General features: G+C 42.6%; 1 protein-coding gene across 2 annotated transcripts; it reads right to left on the bottom strand.

Moving 5' to 3' along the window:
* Positions 1-205: 205 nt before the first annotated feature.
* Positions 206-18,532, bottom strand: apln (apelin). Of its 2 annotated transcripts, none has more exons than XM_046406425.1 (3): positions 18,314-18,532; positions 3,509-3,675; positions 206-409 (listed from the first exon to the last, which is right to left on the bottom strand). In XM_046406425.1, the coding sequence occupies exons 1-2, from the start codon at positions 18,378-18,380 to the stop codon at positions 3,515-3,517; spliced, it is 228 nt and encodes a 75-aa protein (XP_046262381.1). In that variant the 5' UTR covers positions 18,381-18,532; the 3' UTR covers positions 206-409; positions 3,509-3,514. The 2 variants fall into 2 exon arrangements, with proteins under 2 accessions (XP_046262381.1, XP_046262382.1); XM_046406426.1 differs by lacking the exon at positions 18,314-18,532 and adding an exon at positions 6,506-8,980.
* Positions 18,533-18,773: the final 241 nt, after the last annotated feature.

Genomic DNA, 18,773 nt, shown 5'->3' on the forward strand with positions numbered 1-18,773 from the left:
GTGTGTGAGACACTCAGGGAGATCGCTATGTTTGGGCTCTATTAAGCAAATGATAGGAAAAGTGAAAAACAAAACAAAACAAAAAAACACTTGGGAAAAGACAGAGATAGGTAAGTAGTGAGGGAGTGAGAGAAAGAGAAAGAGAGAGACAGAGAAACAGAGTCTGATAGCTTGGGCTCCATAACCCCCCACCCCCCTTCCCTGCCTCCCCCCCCTCCCAATTCCTCTTAGAGCTGAGGGTGAGCTGCTTGTCCTGATTTTTTTGTGGACAGAGTTGCTTGAAGAACCAGCAGGTGCTATGGACATCACTCTTCAGGCTGGGCAAGCATAGGCCCTTCGTTGCAAGGCCCCCCAAGGCAAAGGAAGAGCATTGAAATCAGAACCTGGGGGAGGGCGCACAAAGCAGTGCCTGCAAAACAGGAAAATAACAGAAAAAGAGCCATCAACGTGTGTTTTGCCCCCCAAGAATCATTTCATGAGTCCTGCAGACATTTCAGTTTTCTCTCCAATAAGGATGCCACCCAGGGACTGTCTGCTAGAGCTTTTTCTGTGTGATAACCTATAGTTGTTGTAGAACAACTGGAAAACAATGAAGAAAAGGTTATAGCGGACATGTTCTAATCAGATTTCATGGTCTTTGATAGAAAAGTGCATCAAAGACTAAGAAAAACTATTTCGTATCTCAGAGTGGAACACAAGTCCAACATTATACTATGCTCAGGGCACTGCTGTACTTCTTAACAAAGAGGAAATCTTTTATCTTCCCTCAGCTTTTATCTTCTACTGTTTTGTGTTGATTTCCCAAGATTTCAGATGAGTAGTACAGTACGCTTTGTTGCATGACAACAAGGTTCATTCAATGATAAGAGCCTGTGTTTGTTTCATGAAGACATATTTCTGCAGTCATGTAATGAGTACTGTACATCTCCATTGAGTTGTATTGTTGTTTGTTGTCATCCTTTGTGTGGGGTCATGGGATGATGTCAGCGTATCTTGAAGCCGTACTAAATCACAAAGTGAGTGTATGGGAGGAGTTGCAGACCAGTTCTACATTGCTTTGATGAAAAACCCTTTGGAAGACTCATTCACTGGGCTTACTCACACTCAGAGTCTCAAGGGGTTTTCATAAATTGCCTACGGCTTTAAATCTGTAATATCCTGTAGTCTTTTAGACTGTCACTGGTATGGCTTAGATCCAAGAGTTGTAATAGCACGTCTGGATTTGAGTCTACTCAGATGCTCATAGAAGATGACCTTTCTTTCTTCTCAGAGTTGTTCACATCTGGAATGTGTAATGATGAAAAGTCAAACTCTGCCGCAGGTGTCTCAGGGAATAAAAGATGAGCTGCTTTTGACACTGAAATGGGGAGACGTCGCTAAATAGCATAGATTTGGTGGACACTATCAAGTCAGTCTTTATTCTTAATCTCCACTCTACCAGTGCATTAAGTTTTGGCCAGTTATGACATATCCAAATACGTTCTGTCTATCTAGTACTCTTAAGGGTCCTCAGCTGGATGTCTCTATTGAACTCTGGCTTTGATCAAACAAAATGCATCTCCAGCTGTTTCCAGAGGTGTTTTTCCCATCATCAGCTCAAACTGAAGAAGAAAGCAGGACACATGAGGAATAACAGAGCCTTTCAGGCCTGCTTGAAGGCTGAAAAGTGGATTGGGGTTAGACATCAGGTCTTGTGAAAACAGATCTCCTCCAGTCAGCTTACATGCTGAGGACAAAAGACTTTCAGACTGTTAAATCCTTGGATCATTTACTCCATGAAGGTTGGTAGCATCAGCATCATGCTAATGGGCAGCCTGATTGACACTGTGGTCAGGTTAGGGTAAGGTGGCATGATATGTAAACCCTTGAATGAGATTAACTGTGAACTAAGCAAGAATGAGAGGAGATGGAGCAGGAAGTGAACAAAAAAAGGAAATCTTAAGCATGTTGTGGTTTAAACGGTGTTTGCAGTGACAGCACTGTGACTCACTGAACCATTCACTTTTTTAGAGCCTCACAACTTCCTGAAGTTCCCCGTATTGTGTAGACAGCATTCCAGTTCTGAGCACAAACTCTGACCACTCAACTCACAGAGAGGATTCTCACATTTTATTGGCAGACCAAGGAAAGTTGCAGGGCCCGTGTTGCCCCCCAAGTACAGATGGCCCTGGCTTGGTTTTCCACTCATTGTTTTCACCTTTGTGTTGAGCCTCTAGAGTCCCGTATTAAAAGCAGGGGTGGGTTCAAGTCTAACCCTTTCAAAAGATACAAAAACAAAAATGATCAATAATTTGTGATAGATTGTAAATCCTTTCAGGCTGCTTTAGAGGAAAGAGCTTCCAAACGTCTATAGCTTTGATCCCTTCTCCTTAAAACTGATTAACCATGCCTTGACACTCTCAGGCTCCTCTCACTATGGCTTTAATTTATGGAGGCCCTCTGCAGGTCAGTGCTGTATGGTCAGCACCTCCTGCGGTTAGATTGTGTCTAGTTGAGTTTCCCTGTCTCCTAAGCATCTGGAAGAGACATGTGAATGGCTCTTCCTGGGTCATTATTGTACTGCTGTTGTCTTCCATTGCTAACATTAGCAAGCGCAAAGAGAATTTAATCTGTATAAACTGTAGATGTGATCATCATGTTTAAATAGTTGTAGTATGATTTACTGTCTCATTGAAGGTTTATCTGTTTTTATTGAAATGCAGAGAGTTTGTTTTGGTTCAGAGTAGAAAACCAAACTGTGAAAAGGTGATAAGTAAAATATTATCTCTGGTTTTGATGAAAGAGCTTTTATACGAAGCCTTGTTTTACTTGACATCAAGTAAAACATTCCTTCACGAGAAGATTGGTGCCACTAGGAAACCTAACTCTACAATGTGTTGTCTTTGGAAAATGGTTTAAACTGACTTTATGAGATGGAGAGAAAAGATGTATGCTAGCTGAACTGACTCAAAGGTTGGGTTTCTAAATATAACTGTCCACCATATGAGGAAATAAATGACGTAACTTTAAAAACAACCTTTACACAAAAACATGTAAGTTGGTCAGCTAAGATTGAATACTCTATTAAAACATGCACTTTTTTCAGTGCTAACAACTGTCTTGTGTTAAAGTTGAGTCTGGCTGTAGTGGACATTTTTAAGTGTTCTTGTGAGAGTTTGAGTTTCCCATTCGTCAATGAAAACGTCCTAACTGATTCTGCCAACAAAGTATCTCAGGACTATTCCTCTTAGAAATTCCACTATGGAATTGTGTTTCCTCACTCGTCAGCAGTTATGATTTAATATGTTGGAAAGTGCTTTTGTTCATATTCTCCTGAGAATCACAAAACTCTAACTTGACAGAAAGTTGGACAGAAAGTTGGTCTGATTGGCAAACGCAGCAGAGACAGACACATACTTTTTCACAAGGAATCATGGAGGCTAGAAGCCTTTCACTGTGTAACACTGACTGTTTATTAAAGGTCTGATGATCTCTGATGTCTTTTCACCCCTGACTGCCAGAAACTCACCTTGCTCTAGAACGGCATGGGTCCCTTGTGGGAAAGACGTGGCCGTGGGCGTCTCCTCTTCCAGCCGGCTGGTCTGTGGGTCTGACCGCCCCTTGCAGGGTTTTGCTGGACCACTTTTCTCGCTGCCTCTTCCAGCTCTCTGCCATGCTCCGTGGAGGCCATGGGACCTGGCAGACACACATACAGGTGAGACCAATTAGATCCCCAGAAAATGGCCTCTCCAGTGAACGGTACATCACAGCCTCTTCTCACTCAGAGTATCACATTTTGATCATCAGCTAAGTCCATCAGTGCCTATGGAAAATGTGTAGCAAGATCCAAAGGGGGATCACAGTGGTAATAGATGAAGAAACACGAGACATGTATACATAAATGTGTGTGTGTGTGTGTGTGTGTGTGTGGGCCTGTAAAAGCCCACCCACCATTATAGTTCAGTCAGTCTGGTGGAACCAAAGCACAGTAGATATACATACAACCCTGACTGAAGTGAGAGACCCAAAGCCCCATGTTTCATGTCTCTGTCACTCTCCCTCAAGATTACAAACTTTGCACAGCACCAGAACTTGTGGAGGCCCTTCCTGTTGCAGTGTTTCATCCAAGATTAGAGATGAGCTTAATAGTAGTGTGTGTGTCTTGCAGAGGATGTGTGTGAATGTTTTGGGTGTGTGTAAGTACATTTGTGTTCAAGAGTGATCCCAGATGTTCTCAGTCTCCTCTCAATAAGTGTGGCCTGATCCCTTTAAACCCCTCTTTTCCAAATGGTTTGGTCCACCTCAAGAGTATCTGTGACCTTTCAACCGATTGCAAACTGACAGATCTCCTCTCAGAGAGTTTTTAGGAATGTTCCCAAGTAATATCTTTACATGTAATGGGATATTTGATGTGGGTGATCTTTTACACTACAGTCAGTTATTTAGTCCTATAAAATTTGAGTAAGAGCAGAGCAGAACTTTTTATTTCACTATATCAAAGTGGTTAAATAGTTCGGTGACAAGTCATTATATGTATTATTGATGCATTTTAATGAACCAGTAAATGCATGTGGTATGTTAGTTCAATTCAGCTGTTCAGATGTGATTAAAGGGGACTTAATAGTTTCCTTCAATAAGGTTTGAAGAACTGGGAAAATACAGATTTAAAAAAACAAAATTGACATCAGATTTTTAGTTCATAGTTTGGGTCAAACTCTACAAACACTGGATCCAGCATTTCACATAATGCACCACAATAGCATAATGCACCCCCAACCCACCACCAGCTAAATAACACTGCTCCTTCTTCTTCTTCTTCTTCTCTGGTTTATAATGTAGGCTGTAGGCAACTGATTTCATGAGTTGAGTAGCTCCTGTAACAGGGCACCTTTCAAGGTTTTTTTTTTAAAATTAATATTATGTTTTATGATCCCTTTCACTTTTCTAAGACTTCTTTAGAGCCTATCTAACTCCTTATCCCAGTTGGATATTTCCCATCATGCAGTTGACTGATATCACTCACTTGGAGCCATGACATTCCTGTCTCCTCTCCTCAAAGACACTGGTACCATTTTTAGAATTCCCAAGAGAATGACCTTCCTTCAGTTTATAGGGGCTTGTGTGAGGACACAGCTTTAGATAAGTTGACTGTAGAGGTTTGGAAAAGCAGCAAGTATACTGAGGACAGCGGCTGAGCTGCTTACAAAAACCAAGATGATGGCAGGCTACCTGGTTCCTTAAGATTCTTTTCATCAGTTTGTGTATTTAGTTGTAGCAGAGTGGTGATCCCACAGGCTGTTATATGAACAAATCACAGCTGTGCCCCCAAAGATGTCGTTCAGATTGAAACATTAAAAACTCTTTCTTCAAGAGCAGAGTTCAAAACGCCATTAGCAGGAAGCCAAAGTCTCTCCGCAGCCTTTCTTAATGGTTGACCTTCAGCTGTGGCATATTGAAGACATTTTAAAAGAACAATTTTCCATAAAAAAAGAGAGAAAATAGAAAGGTTTCTGCCCTTCAGGTTTAAATAATAGGGAACTGCACCAGGATGGTGAATGTTTTTGATGTATATCCCTGAAATGCCAGACGTTTCAAGTTCCATTTCCACGCTAATCTTCTTCCACAAGCACATAACTATATTTGTGCGTGAACAGTGGGCTAATTCATTTGCAGCAGGGAAGTCTGTGTTGCATATTTCCACATTTAATGCCCATCTTTGCCCCTAAGAGCACTAATCTGCACTTTATCCTTTTGTTATTTTTTCACATACGCAGTGAATGAGGGACATTGACACATTCTGAGGGCATTCAGCTTGTTTCTGTCAGGGGGTGAAGGTTAATACACTCTGGTGTTTGAGTAGATTCTGTGGTGGGCCAGTTTCCTCTTGCTCATGAAAAACCATTTTAGATGCAAAGCGCAGAGTAGCACAAGGCTGCAGTCTTTGCTATTTACAGCATAAGTGTGCTTGAAACAAAGCAGTTTGTTCGTCTGACAATATCTAAAGTTGATGGGGTAAAAAGCCCCATATCATAAAGAGGAGCGACATACAATGATTGTTTAAATGGAGAAAAATCTTCTTGAAGACATTTTTAAAGTTGCACTCAATTGTACACATGAGAAAGTGACAAGGTAATTGGGTGAAAAATCAAAAAAGAGATGGGGGAGAAGTTACGATATTGCCTATTTTCTCACTTCATATCCAACGTAAAGCCAATCTTGTGAAACTGCTGTGATCTCCCGTTCAATTCCTATATTGGAAAGGTGTGTGTGGAAGGGGTTTCACTGACAGTGAATTCTCACTCGGCCATTTGACAAGCACTTCGGTGTCTCACAGTGATACCTGAGTGTAAGTGTACTGCACAACGACAAGCTGCAGCTGATGTTTCAGTGAATAGCTAGTTTAACAGGCGCTGCAAACACATGCATGCACTCAGTCACTATGCACACACACACAAACACACACACATACACATACACATACACACACTGTAATCCAAGATGGTAAAGTAATTGTACCTCGACTCACACAACCCATCTGCTGTTTCTTTCCGGGTGGCCCAGGCTGTCATAACCCAGGTCCATAATGAGACAATTTAGATGTCTCCTGCCATAGAAAGCTGTCAGCCGGTGCTCGGCACTGGGGTTTAAAGGAAGAACATCTTGTGATTCTCCTGACAAATCTCAACTCATCCAATCTGGCTACAGGAAAGAAAAGTGTAATGAAAGCTGCTAAAAATAAGCTGGGTCCTGGTGATAACACTGGCAGTATAGATTAACTCTTGCAGCCTGTAGGGAAGCATCTTTCTGCAACAGATAGGACTTACAGCAAACCATCTGTAGTGGAACTCATATAGATTCACTGTGGCAGCATCTGTTGCATCTAGATAAGACCTTCTGATTGTTTCCATGGCAGGTTTATCATTGGATAATGCATATTTCATCTCCATAAACAAAGACATCACCGCTATCTTATTGCTCTGGAATTGGATCCAGTCTTTTTAGTATCCCATTTGATCTTTTCTCATGAGAGATTCCCATGTTTGGGTTCAGCTGGTAAAATAGCAGAGTAACATGTGTCTCACAACACTAAGCATCTTATCTCGACTACTGATGACCTTGGAGTCCTGGTATTGCCCTCGTTCCACCAAATCTCAACACTTCTTCCCCCACTTGGTAATTCCCTAATTAAAGTTTAATAAAGAGGGAATTTCAGGAATGCCTGGTTATTACTGCCACTGAAATTGATGCCACCCCTGCTCTTCTCCATGAAAAGGACAAGAGCAGGACAGCCAGAAGTGGTCAAGCAGAGAATAGTTGATAGTGTCACAAACTGGCAAGTCTTCAGACTAATGATGAATAGTTGGTTGGCTGCTCCCCAATTTGCTGCCCTAGTTTCACCAACACTTCCTAAGGTGGTGTCTGTTATGTTTTCTTTCTTAAATGGCTGGTTGTCTGTCTTAAGGGCCAGCAGAAAGTGGAATACTGACAGCTTATCCCTGTTGAGTCTGCAGCAGTCCATGAGTGGAGCCCAGAGTGATATATATCTTCAAGCACTTGTCCATCCTGTCAGAAAAGAGAAATGGCTGTCCTCTGGTTTAGTGCCAAGTTCATCAGCTGCCCTCGTGGCTGGCAAGAGCAAACTGTATATCACAGCGTTGTGTGTCAATGCATGAACACAGACAGCATGGCAAATGGGCCAGAGCTACTTACTAATAGTTGTAAAGCTGATTTGTGTGTATTGCCTGCCAAAATGACCACATAACAAATGTCTGTGCTTGTAAATGCAGCCACAGCATAATGGTTCCTCTGCCACTAATACATAAGAGATTAAACTATATCAGCTGTGAGTCTAACTATACCAACAAGTAAGCACAGGTTTGTGTTCAAGGTTTAAAAACTGTTGCTGCTCAAATGTAAACATGCGCGTCAAGCATGTCACCCAAAATGAATTTCTCGCTGTGTTTAATTTTCCTCTGTGTCAGTGCAAATTGATTTGCTGTCCTCTTGAATCTTATTTGTTTGTTTACTTGTCTTGCTCATCACTCACAGTCACGCTGATCATGAATCAATTGCGTGCAATCTCACTGATCCATTTTCTCCGTTGGCTCAGCATCACAAACCCATTTCATCTCTCCTCTGTTTCTTTACTGTCCCCACATCATTTATCTGGCACCTCTGTGCCATAAATCTTGTCCACTGCAGTTTGTACTGATGTATCTTGATGTGTAAAATTGTGTGGGAGAATGGAAACTGGTCAGTACTGAAATGAGAGGAGATGGGTTAACCCTGTGTCCCCTCAGTGTGATTGTACTTTTTTGGCATCAGAAACATCATAAATGATCAAAGATGTTTCTTTCATAGGTGACTGTGCTTCTTAGATTTGTTGGCAGTGTGCTAATGTTGGTCAACAATGTTGGTCAGTTCACATCTTTGATTCAGACTGAAATAGGTCAAACAGGTCAAAACTGTGTGTGTGACCTTTTGGATGTTTAGAAGAATGCGTAATATTTATTACCTTAAGACATTTAAATATTCAAGAAGTTTAGCTGAAGCACAAAATGCGCACCGTGTATTTCTTACGTTTTATTTCACCCACCTGCATCCCATCCACCGTTAATCAGCATGTTAATTTTATGTCCAAGCACACCCATTCATATCACTCTGACATACGCGGGGGAGCACAGCAGCTCTCCTCCTCCTCAGTTAAATATTGGTGCATTTGCTCAAATGCAGTTAATTGGAGCTGATGATGGGATAAAGGACTGGGAGGCGGTAGAGGGTCCACCAGCTAACTAATTTGCCAGGTGCAGGCGCACCTGGTTTTTAAAGGGAAAGGGAGATGACACTCTGATATGTTTAATTCATGTTACACTTAAAACGACTTATGCCTCACTTTGTGACCAGATTTTGCACTGCTTCACTAGCCAAAGGTGTTGGACACACCTTCAGTGCTGCACAATGCACTGCACTGCACTATGATTGTACTAAGACCTAGTTAAAGCTTGCCCTCTTTTCACAATTAGATGACATATTCACATACCATGAACTCTGTTAATGCTAAAGCATTCCTAAATAATGTATATTGCAATGTAATGGTAGATTGGTTTTCTACCGTAAAACAAAGCAAAAGCAAAGACTACCATTACAGTGTGTGCTAAACATGCACATTAATATAAAAATAACAGTACTACTTGTGTCTATATAGATAATAGTTGTAGCACATTGTGTGTGTGCGTGTGTGTGTGTAACAGAACAATATTTGTGAGACAAGAAGACTAAATACCCTGGTGTGTGTAGCCATGGATATTACCATGACATTGGAGGAGCAGGCCTGCTGTCTCCATCGTGTGCCTCCCTCCTTCATTCACTAAAAGTAGCTTTAGCTAATGAATCCCTGTATAGCATGCCATTATCACAGACATACTAACCTGCACAGCCAGACAGAGACATGCCATGGGTAGAGATGCTTCCCGCTGTATAAGCACTTTAGGGGATAAGGATTATTTAGCCAAGGATGAGATGTGTTAATTGTGTCAGATACAAGCCAAACAATTTTTTAACCTAGCATAGGCTCCCCACACATTCATCTTGCACATATGGAATAGAGCCTAACCAAGGAGGCAGTCCCTTGTTGTTCAGTTTTCACAATCGAACATTTAGTGTCGGACTGCTTATCGCATGCCTACCAGTAAGTCTGGGCCTTGGCAGAAACTGGTACCAATTGCTTGCCGACTTTCAGACCATGTTACCATGGCAGCCACCGTGAAAGGCGCTCAGTTTAGAGCAAAAAGAATGACATTGTCAGCTGAAACTGAACAGGTTCTCAATTTACAAATTTCACTGCACACAGACTGAATCCATGATCAGCCCTGCGTCTGCTATGTTTTTAACCTCCACTGTGGGCCACTGCACTTGGCTTCTGAGTGTTCTTCCTCTGTGGGGTGGTGGTGGTGGTGTGTGTGTGTGTGTGTGTGTGTGTGTGTGTGTGTGGTGGGGTGGGGGGTTGTTTTGGTCGTGAGCACTTTCTTTTATTTCTGTCGGGAACTGTTTGATATGCAGCATTGTTGCACTGCGATAATGCTAGGCTTGTGGCTGAGTTGAAGGCTGGCTTTGTCTATACAAACTCCAGTGAGGAAACCAAAGTGCATGAAAAGTTGCTCCCATTACAGCAGCTTTTAAACTTAACCCCTTGTCCGCCCTGCTCTGAAAGCAACCCCCGCTCTCACTGAAGGTTCGGGACAAATTAAAAACAAACTGCGCAGCCTGTTAGTTTCTGGCTTGCCGCAGATGTCCCTTTGAGTCAGTAAACCGCCCGTGAGGAGTGGTGCTATATATGTTCCTGAATTAGAGAGTGTATGAAATGATGAGGTGTGAGACTGCATACTCTGCTATGATCAGAGCGCTGTGAGTTCAAAGGGCCAGCAGCAGCATTGAGACGGCTAATGAAGTCACTGACTCCCTTCACCACTTGACTGCCTGTTGGTTTATTCACAATCTCACTCCGGCTGAACGGGTGAATTTGTGGCTACAGGGTTACTGCAGGTTGGAGCCCTCTGAACATGAGCGGTGAGAGACGCAAACATAAAATAACTCCAAGAAGAGTAAGGACACATCCCATGTACTTTTGAAGATTATTAGGTCAGACATCCCCATTTTTACCATATCAAAAACGCATCGGTCTCTTCACTCGGCGGGCTTTTCGCAGCACTGTCCGTGTTTCATTATCAAACCCGAATAAAGAAATTCAATACCATCGTTTCACTCCTACCTTGAGCTAAGGCAGATTAGCACAGACACACACAATAGCACACTGCTGAAGCTGGCTAGTGACTGTTGCCTGGATGCCGAGTAACTGAGTTAAGGTTACCTGGCTGCCTGTCACACACACAAGAAGCAGGTTTTATTAAAAATAAAATTGTGATTTGTTTTAAATTTCCCGTCATACTTTTGGCATTCCGAGCATATTGCGTGTAGAAAAGAGGCACCTTTGGCTAAATGTTAGTACAAGCAACAAATTCACAATACCTTGTGTGTGTGTGTGACCCAGATGGCAAATGAGAGCCAAAGAGAAGGAGAGAAAGGAAGGGAGGAAAAGGAGGAACAGGTGAAGTAAGCACGAAAAAAGGGATTAAGGGGATTAATGACGAGAAAATTCTAACTGTTACTGCAGTGCCACATGATAGTTGAGTGAGCTGATTACATTAACTAAATACAAAAAACATCAACCCCACTTTCCAATTACTGGAAGAAGAATGTAGTATGCTGGAAGATGCGTATGGTTTAACTACAGTTGTGCTCTCCACTTCACCCACTGATTGTGAAATCACAGGATGTAAATCTGATTTTTCCTCACACTAGTGTAGCCATATAAAAGCATGGAACCACCTGTTAAAAGGCACCATGAAACAAGAAATTAAAAATCCACCTATGATGGACTCCCAAACTCCTGACAGATTATCCCACCTCAGTGTCAATGCCTCCTACACCCATGAAGCAGAGATTTCTTTTCATAACTTTCCTTGAGGAGTGTCAAAATGGCCGAGAGCAGAGCCAAGAGAGATGCTGGTGTTGCTGTTTCTTTTAACAGCAGCAGGCAAAATCTTTGCGCATGGCGGGTACAGTAAGTAGGTAAGGCTACCAACCGTTGCCCTAATCTCCAGAGATTGCACGTCAAGGGCAAAGAGATCCTCCAACCATCAGTTTCCATGGGCACGCTAATCAGATGTGAAACACAGCCCCTCCCTCTCCTGTGTCATTCCCCCCCCCACATATTGTGAACCTGCATCTCTTCTCCCATTTGAGATGTGGGAGAAAGGGAGAGACAGAAAAGGGGGGAGAGAACGTCACTGCGCAGGTTTCACTGCAGCTTTTAAAGCCTGAGGGGACCATCACTTCTCTCCATCGCGCATACAGTACTATTAAAGGAAAATAGCAGCAACATTGCGTCAGAATGTGTTACATCTCAACCACACAAAAAATTACAAAACAATGGCGCCGCTGCTTCAAGACAAGGGTGGCAACACCTGCAGTGTCTATTTGAGATACAGCAAAAATGTAGAAAATGTGTAGCTGTGTACCGTGGTTATGCAGAAAAGACATCAACTCCACAAACCTCATTAACTAATTTTTAGTTAGTTTAGTTTTTTAAGTTTGTAATGACATTGCATAACACTAATAATAATGATGAAGATGATGATGATGTAAGAATTGATTTCAGCTAAGGTTCAGGTTTTATTAAAAATAAAATTGTGATTTGTTTTAAATTTCCAGTCATACTTTTGACATTTGGAGCATATTGTGCGCAGAAACAAATTCTGCAAATTCTGTCCCACATATTTCGTGAAGAAATAAAATTCATGAGGATTTTTGCTGACAGCTTTTACGTTTCGGTGAGCTAAAGTTTAGTGTTTATTGGCCCTCTGCAGTTATGAGGTTTTCTTCAGTCGTTAGGAAGAATTGTTTGCCTGACGTGGATTCGTGTTTATCAAATCCTTAAGTTGTTTTCCCTTCTACTTTTACAAACATCTGTTCATGTTCAGTGGACCTGACAGCAGGACGGCCTCTCCTGAACAGTTTGTGAGACAGAGGGACACAGCGAGGGGCCCATGTCCTGATCTGGGAAACGGTCTATAGAGAGATCCATGCTTTCCATGCTTTTAGTCAGTGGTAGATCATTTCATTGACAAACATTTAAGACCTGAATGTGAGAAATAGTCTCACAGGGAAAATAACATTTGTGATCAAAGACAGAGCCATAACAATGAATAATGCATGATTTCATAAATGAATGATTTCTGTGTTGTCACAGAAGGGCCCCACGTCTGTGGAAGATGGAAGAGATCTTACAATTACCACTTTCAAGCATTTCATTTAGAGAAAGATCATAAGGTGCGTGACAGTTTGAAACCACATGAGGTGCACCACAACATCTGTTCATTCTCTGAGAACAAAGTGACATGCACATCCTTTTGCCTAAAGCTTAGAGTTTAGGCAGATCCCAGTGGGGGCATCACTAAATGAACCCCAAATCTCTCCCAAAGTCCCTCTATAACATCTATATCCCCAATCCACACTGCCATCTTCACAGCAATGAAATCCTTTGTCTGACTTAGAACAGCCTAACAACAGCCAGCTGCGCGGTGCTTTTGGCCATACATTATATGAAATCCCACTGATCCTTGATGGTGCCCACAGAGGTTTGATGTTAATGGCGTCAATACCCTAAACCATATTTATTTGATTCTCCAAAGTAATTCACTGTTTTAGCTGCTGAAGAATGAATTTCTAAAACAAATGACATCTCTAAAGCAATATACAGAAGTCATATTTTTCCATTCTGGGTTTCTACAAATTGAGCATGAAAGTAATTAAAGCACCTGCATTCCTAAAGACCGCAATATTTATTCTGTGGTCTGGCAGCCCGTTAATAAAAATGTCCAGTCATATCTTGATCAGGAATCTGATCTGCCTGGACTACCACTATAAATGTAACACTTAATGTTCAAAAAGAGAGTCATAAATCACTTTAATATTGGACACTGGTGGAAAACACAGTGGTTTTTTAAAAAATATCTGGCTCTAATTAAGTTGTAAGGAGTGCCCCAGGCATGAGGATTGAGTCTGGTAATCACATGAGGTCTGGTTAACATGCCCCCTACCCCTCCCCCCCTCCATATCCCCTACCTCCAAGTTGTGCCCTCAAAACTCAAAGGGGGATCTGAACTGCAACAGACCTAAGCAGGATATATAGAGTCAGAGGGGAGTCAAACTTTTATTCATAACTAGCTTACCACATTTAGCCGCACAGAGTTCTTTTTCACAGGCAAGAAGTGTCATTATTCCATATGAAATTTGTTAAGATGGACTAGATCTCCAGCTTTCAGTTTTCAGATGCAGCAGTGACTTCCTTCACCACGGGAAGCTTACTCAACCTCTCAGCTCCCTGATAGCCCCTCTCCCTGTCCGCCCTTTTATTTTTCTGTCCCTTGGCCTGACTTTTACTCCCCTTTTGCTTTTTCCCCTTCACTGCGTTTGCTCTCAAGGGAGGATCTAAGTGAGTAGATTTATTCATTCAAAGAGTTCTGAATTACATTACAGCAGACCAGCAGTCACATATGCCAAAGTCTTCAACAGCTGAGCTCCCAGGGAGTATTAGCCCAAAGGTTACCCTGATATCCCTACCAAATGAGTTATGATTTTCCACTAAATCTCTTCCTCAACTCCCGTCCACTCCAGAGCTATTGTGGGTGTCATTCACACTGAATGTTATGAGCCTTGTAGGTTTGGGGAATGCGGGTAAAATTTTCTAAAGCAGTTAATTTTGTATCATATTTTGATCAAAAGATTTTTAATAGAAAAAATAACCACTAGTATTTCAAAGCAGAGCAGCTGAATTTTGCACTAGCTCAAGGCTTGAATGTGCTTTTTGGTTCAACCCACAATGAAATGCAATAATGTGACCGAGAGGAAATAAACACATGGATGTCCTGCGTGTCAGTAGAGGGAGAAATGACTTGATCCTTGAGATGCTACAATTACATTTGTAACTTGTTTTTCAAGAGAAAAGGCAACCATCAAAGATGTTTCCATAAAATAGGGATGGATGCCGAGAAACCAACAAGAATTAGTTCTGATTTATTTTCAACCAGCTGGGGAAAGAACATCCAACTGCCTGTCAGAAACAAGGTGTTTTAATAATGGGACTTAAATTGATTTTGTGTTTGTTCATGACATATACTGAACAACAAAGGGCCAAGAATGGAGCCTTGGGGAACATCACGGGTCAGAGGGGCCACTGAAGAGGAGGCATTAATGACGGCTACTGAAACAGTCCTGTTTGATAAATAGGATTAAAACCATGAGAGACATTATCCCTATTGTCAACCCACTTTCAAAGCAATCCAACAGGATAACATAATCCATCGTGTCAAAAACAGAGCTCAGAAAAAATCAAGCAGTCACCAGCGTTACCTTTAAGTAAGAGGCCATTTGATATGACCCAGGCAGAAATTGTGTTGAAATTTAAAATTTAAAATTTAAAAAATTTTGGTATGTGGACATGCACTGTCTGGATTTTAATGCTACTATTTAGCTCACAGACATGTGTGTGTGTGTGTGTGTGTGTGTTGTCTGCAGCAGATAAGCTATACTGATGCTGCAGGCTGTTGGCTCCATCTCCTTTTAATTCTGCGTGAAGAGGAAATTCAGGTTCTTTGTGAAATGGACTTTATTTGATCCCTTGTATGTGTTTGTGTGTGTGTGTGCATGCGAGCGTGTGCGCATTTGCGACTTGTAGTATAAGTGTGACATAAGCCCAGGTGGGGCTCACAAGCTCCTGTGCATCAAAAATGAGAGAAAAAAAAGGAAAGGCATTGCGATTCTCTATAATCCCATAATAACCTTTCCACTACTCCCCCTTTGACACAAATGTTTGCTCACTGTTAGTTTGTTATGCCTGGACATCTGGAAAAGTTTAGCAGCTTTTGTTCTCTCCATGACTGCCATAATCATGTCCACAGGCACAAACACCTTCTTTACATCAGAAAACCCTGGATTATGATTTAAAGCTTCCTGGTTACGGTTGGTTTAGATCTAGAGATGTTGTTAACACAATAATGGGAGGGTTTTATGCCTCTAGGTGCCTAATGAGTAGCTGCATGTACTGAAGCCCTCCTCTTTTTGGCTGTACTTTGACCCGTAACACTTGGCTGAGCATCTGAGCAAGGTGAGCTACAGTACAGTGTGTAAGCATGATTGTGCCACAGAGCAGCCAGCTCCAACAATACATCAAAGTTTAATACGGAATAATAGCACTGCTGACAGCTCTCATAAAATCGCCCCCCTTCCCAAGCAGACGATTTCTCTGCCAGATAATGGCTCTGATGCGGGCCTCGTGCCACACTCACACACACAAACACACATCTGGCTCACCTGTTCAACCCAGAGCTCACCTTGTGTGTGTGCGTGTGTGTGTGCGTATGTAGCTAGGTGAATCTGCATGTCTGAGCCAGCTGCTATTGTTTTTATCCTGCGCGTCCCGAGGTGAAGACTGGCAGGGTGTTTCCTTGGCTGAGAGAAATGAGGCTTTGATATCCTCTAAGAGTCCATGACAGACACAAGAATGTTTTGAGAATAAGCACTGTTTATATACCAGTCTGAAGACTTACACGGAGAGGAAGAGTGATCAGCCTTGGGATGAATTATGGATACCACATGTCTAAAGCTGGAGCCCACTCTTGAGCCAGAGTGCTTTTCAAGGATGGGTAATTGAGGTGTGCTGCTAAAGGATGCTAATATTACATAGAGAAAGCTACAGTAGCTCTTTTAGTGTACTGAATGAGTATTGTAAGTAGCATTAGGTTGTTGAGGTGGATTGCCTGTTGCACAAGTTCTTGCTAATATGCAAATACATCCGCAAATACAATCAAGACTCATACACACTTCCACACCCTACTGTATATCAGTCAGATTCGGTTCTGTGTTCAATAATACCTGCAAGTGCACTCACACATGCTTCCTCTGTCTCACTCTCTGTGTATGTCTCTTTTCTTTTTCAAACACACATGTACACACACAGATGCCAGAGAGAGAGAGAAAGCCCACTGAACTGGAAAAGCGTTTGTCTCAAGATGAAAGGCTTCACACCCACTGCCTACATGCAGAGCCTCTTCCGACACCTTCCCGCGACAGCGCATACTGTAGCAGAGGCTTGTGCTACGCAGACACACTCCAGCTAGCATCCCTCCCCACACCCATCAACACCGCAGCACACTTGCATCTCCTCCTCTCTTTCGCTCTTTTTCTCTCTCTTTCCCTCTGTCAATGGAGCCTTGATACTGTGGTAGCAAGCCAGGGGACAGTGAAGCACATAAGCGGCATGACTTGAACAACGCTGAGACGGATAAGCTCCCGTGAAAGCCTGAGGCACAGCAGCCTTGTTTTTCCCCCGTCACTGATGTAGCATGGTGGGCTCTCAGGCGTGGAACATGCTTAGCCACACGCAGGGTGTGAAAAACGACACTGACCATGATGCTAGATAATTGTTTCTCATTTACTCATGTGCTGAGAGCCTCAGACAAAAATAGCATGTCGCTGTAACGAATGTGCTGGGGAGCATGTGAACTGTGAGTGCTGTGGCCATGGATCAATAACACAGAATGGACAGCACCTTGCAAACATAAAGTCTACACAGCATCTTAAAGCCCCAGTCTGTATAGCACCTAGCAACATATATCTATATGTATGTGTGTGTGTGTGTGTGTGTGTGTGTGTGTGTATCATACATAGCCTATACAACATCTTCCACATGTTTTAAATATAAACACAGCTTTTGTCCTATGTCTTCTAAGCTACTGTAGTTGGTGGGTAGGTGATAATCCCAAGAATGGTCCAGACATTTACACAGGCCTAACTGTTGTTTTTTCACACCATAATGTTACCTGCATCACATCTGCAGACTGCCCACCGGTCTTCAAACTAACCCCCCAGCCACATTTCTCGCAACCCATTTATTCCCATGAACCTCTAGAGGGAATTTGAATTTTGCCCCTGTGTAATTGTCCAAAGTCAATGTTTTTGTACCAAATATTACACATTTTAGTTCCACACTGGAACTAATATCTAGTCCAACAGTGGCTCCAGAGATGCAGCAGCACTTCACGGAAATTTACTGTCACAAGGCATCAAGACTGAGCTCCTCAGGAGACGATCCATGCATCTGGGATCTGTGTTTCCCTCACTGATGCGTACAACAATTACAGTCCTCATTATCATCACCACAGGAAGCATGCACACATATATAGGTGCTGTGTTGCCCTCACAGTCATGTAATAATCGTATAACACTTGGATCAGATGGAATACATCAAGCCATAAATTAGTCTGATTCACTCCACCTTACAGAACATGTGCCACGCATATCTTACATTTCATAACAGCCACAACAGTCATCCATACATCCAGCATATCTATCACTCAGGAGTGGCTCCACACTTGAATGTTCCATCAACAAAAAAACCTCTTAATATTTCATTCCCAAGTCTTACAAGCCTGCATCAAGGTGAGGCAGGGAGGAAAATTATCAGTCTAAGCCAGAAAACCACATTTAAGTTTACCATAAAAGCCATGGCAGTACAATAGCAGACACTATAACCACTGCAGTGCAGTACTGTATACAGCCAGGTGCTGATATTCCTGCCTTTTAGAGCCCACACAAGGCTAACCATGCTGGGTAACTGATCAACTACAGCTGCCTGCACGAGCCCAAGGCAAACAGAGAGAGAAATAGAAAGCAGAGGGAGACGACCGGCGACGAGGCTGGCCGCTCCTGTACTCACCAGCACTGGCAGAACACAGCAGAGACACCAAGAGCACAATCACCAGCGTCAGGATCTTCACATTCATTTCTGCACTCCCCTCTGGCTCTCCGCTAGTCACTCGCTGATATACTGTAGTGGTGTGTGTATGTGTGTGTGTTTGTGTGTGTGTGTGTGTGCGTGTGTGTGTGTGTATGTGTGTGTGGATAGGAGGGAGAGAGAGAGAGAGAGAGAGAGAGAGTGAGTGAGTGAGTGAGAAGGAGAGCAGCTGAGCGAGCAAGAAGGAGAGAGAGACTGTTTGCTCCCCTGAGTGTGTGTATGTGAGAAGGGAGTGTGTTAATTTGTGGGAATGTGTGTGCGTGTGTGTCTGTGTGGTGGCTCCCTGACTGTGCCTGTGTATTTGTCTAAATGCGTATTTGTATATCAGTGTGTGACAGCGCCACTCCAAGACTGAAGGCACGTCTTTATCTGAGCTCTCCCA

Source organism: Scatophagus argus, chromosome 12, assembly GCF_020382885.2.
Source record: "Scatophagus argus isolate fScaArg1 chromosome 12, fScaArg1.pri, whole genome shotgun sequence".
NCBI lineage: Eukaryota > Metazoa > Chordata > Actinopteri > Scatophagidae > Scatophagus > Scatophagus argus.

Bases quoted from the DNA above. Each gene is read 5' to 3' on its own strand.
- apln (XM_046406425.1), bottom strand. From the start codon at position 18,380: ATGAATGTGAAGATCCTGACGCTGGTGATTGTGCTCTTGGTGTCTCTG. The intron at 3,676-18,313 runs GTGAGTACAGGA...TGTGTCTGCCAG, and splicing joins GCTGTGTTCTGCCAGTGCTG to GTCCCATGGCCTCCACGGAG.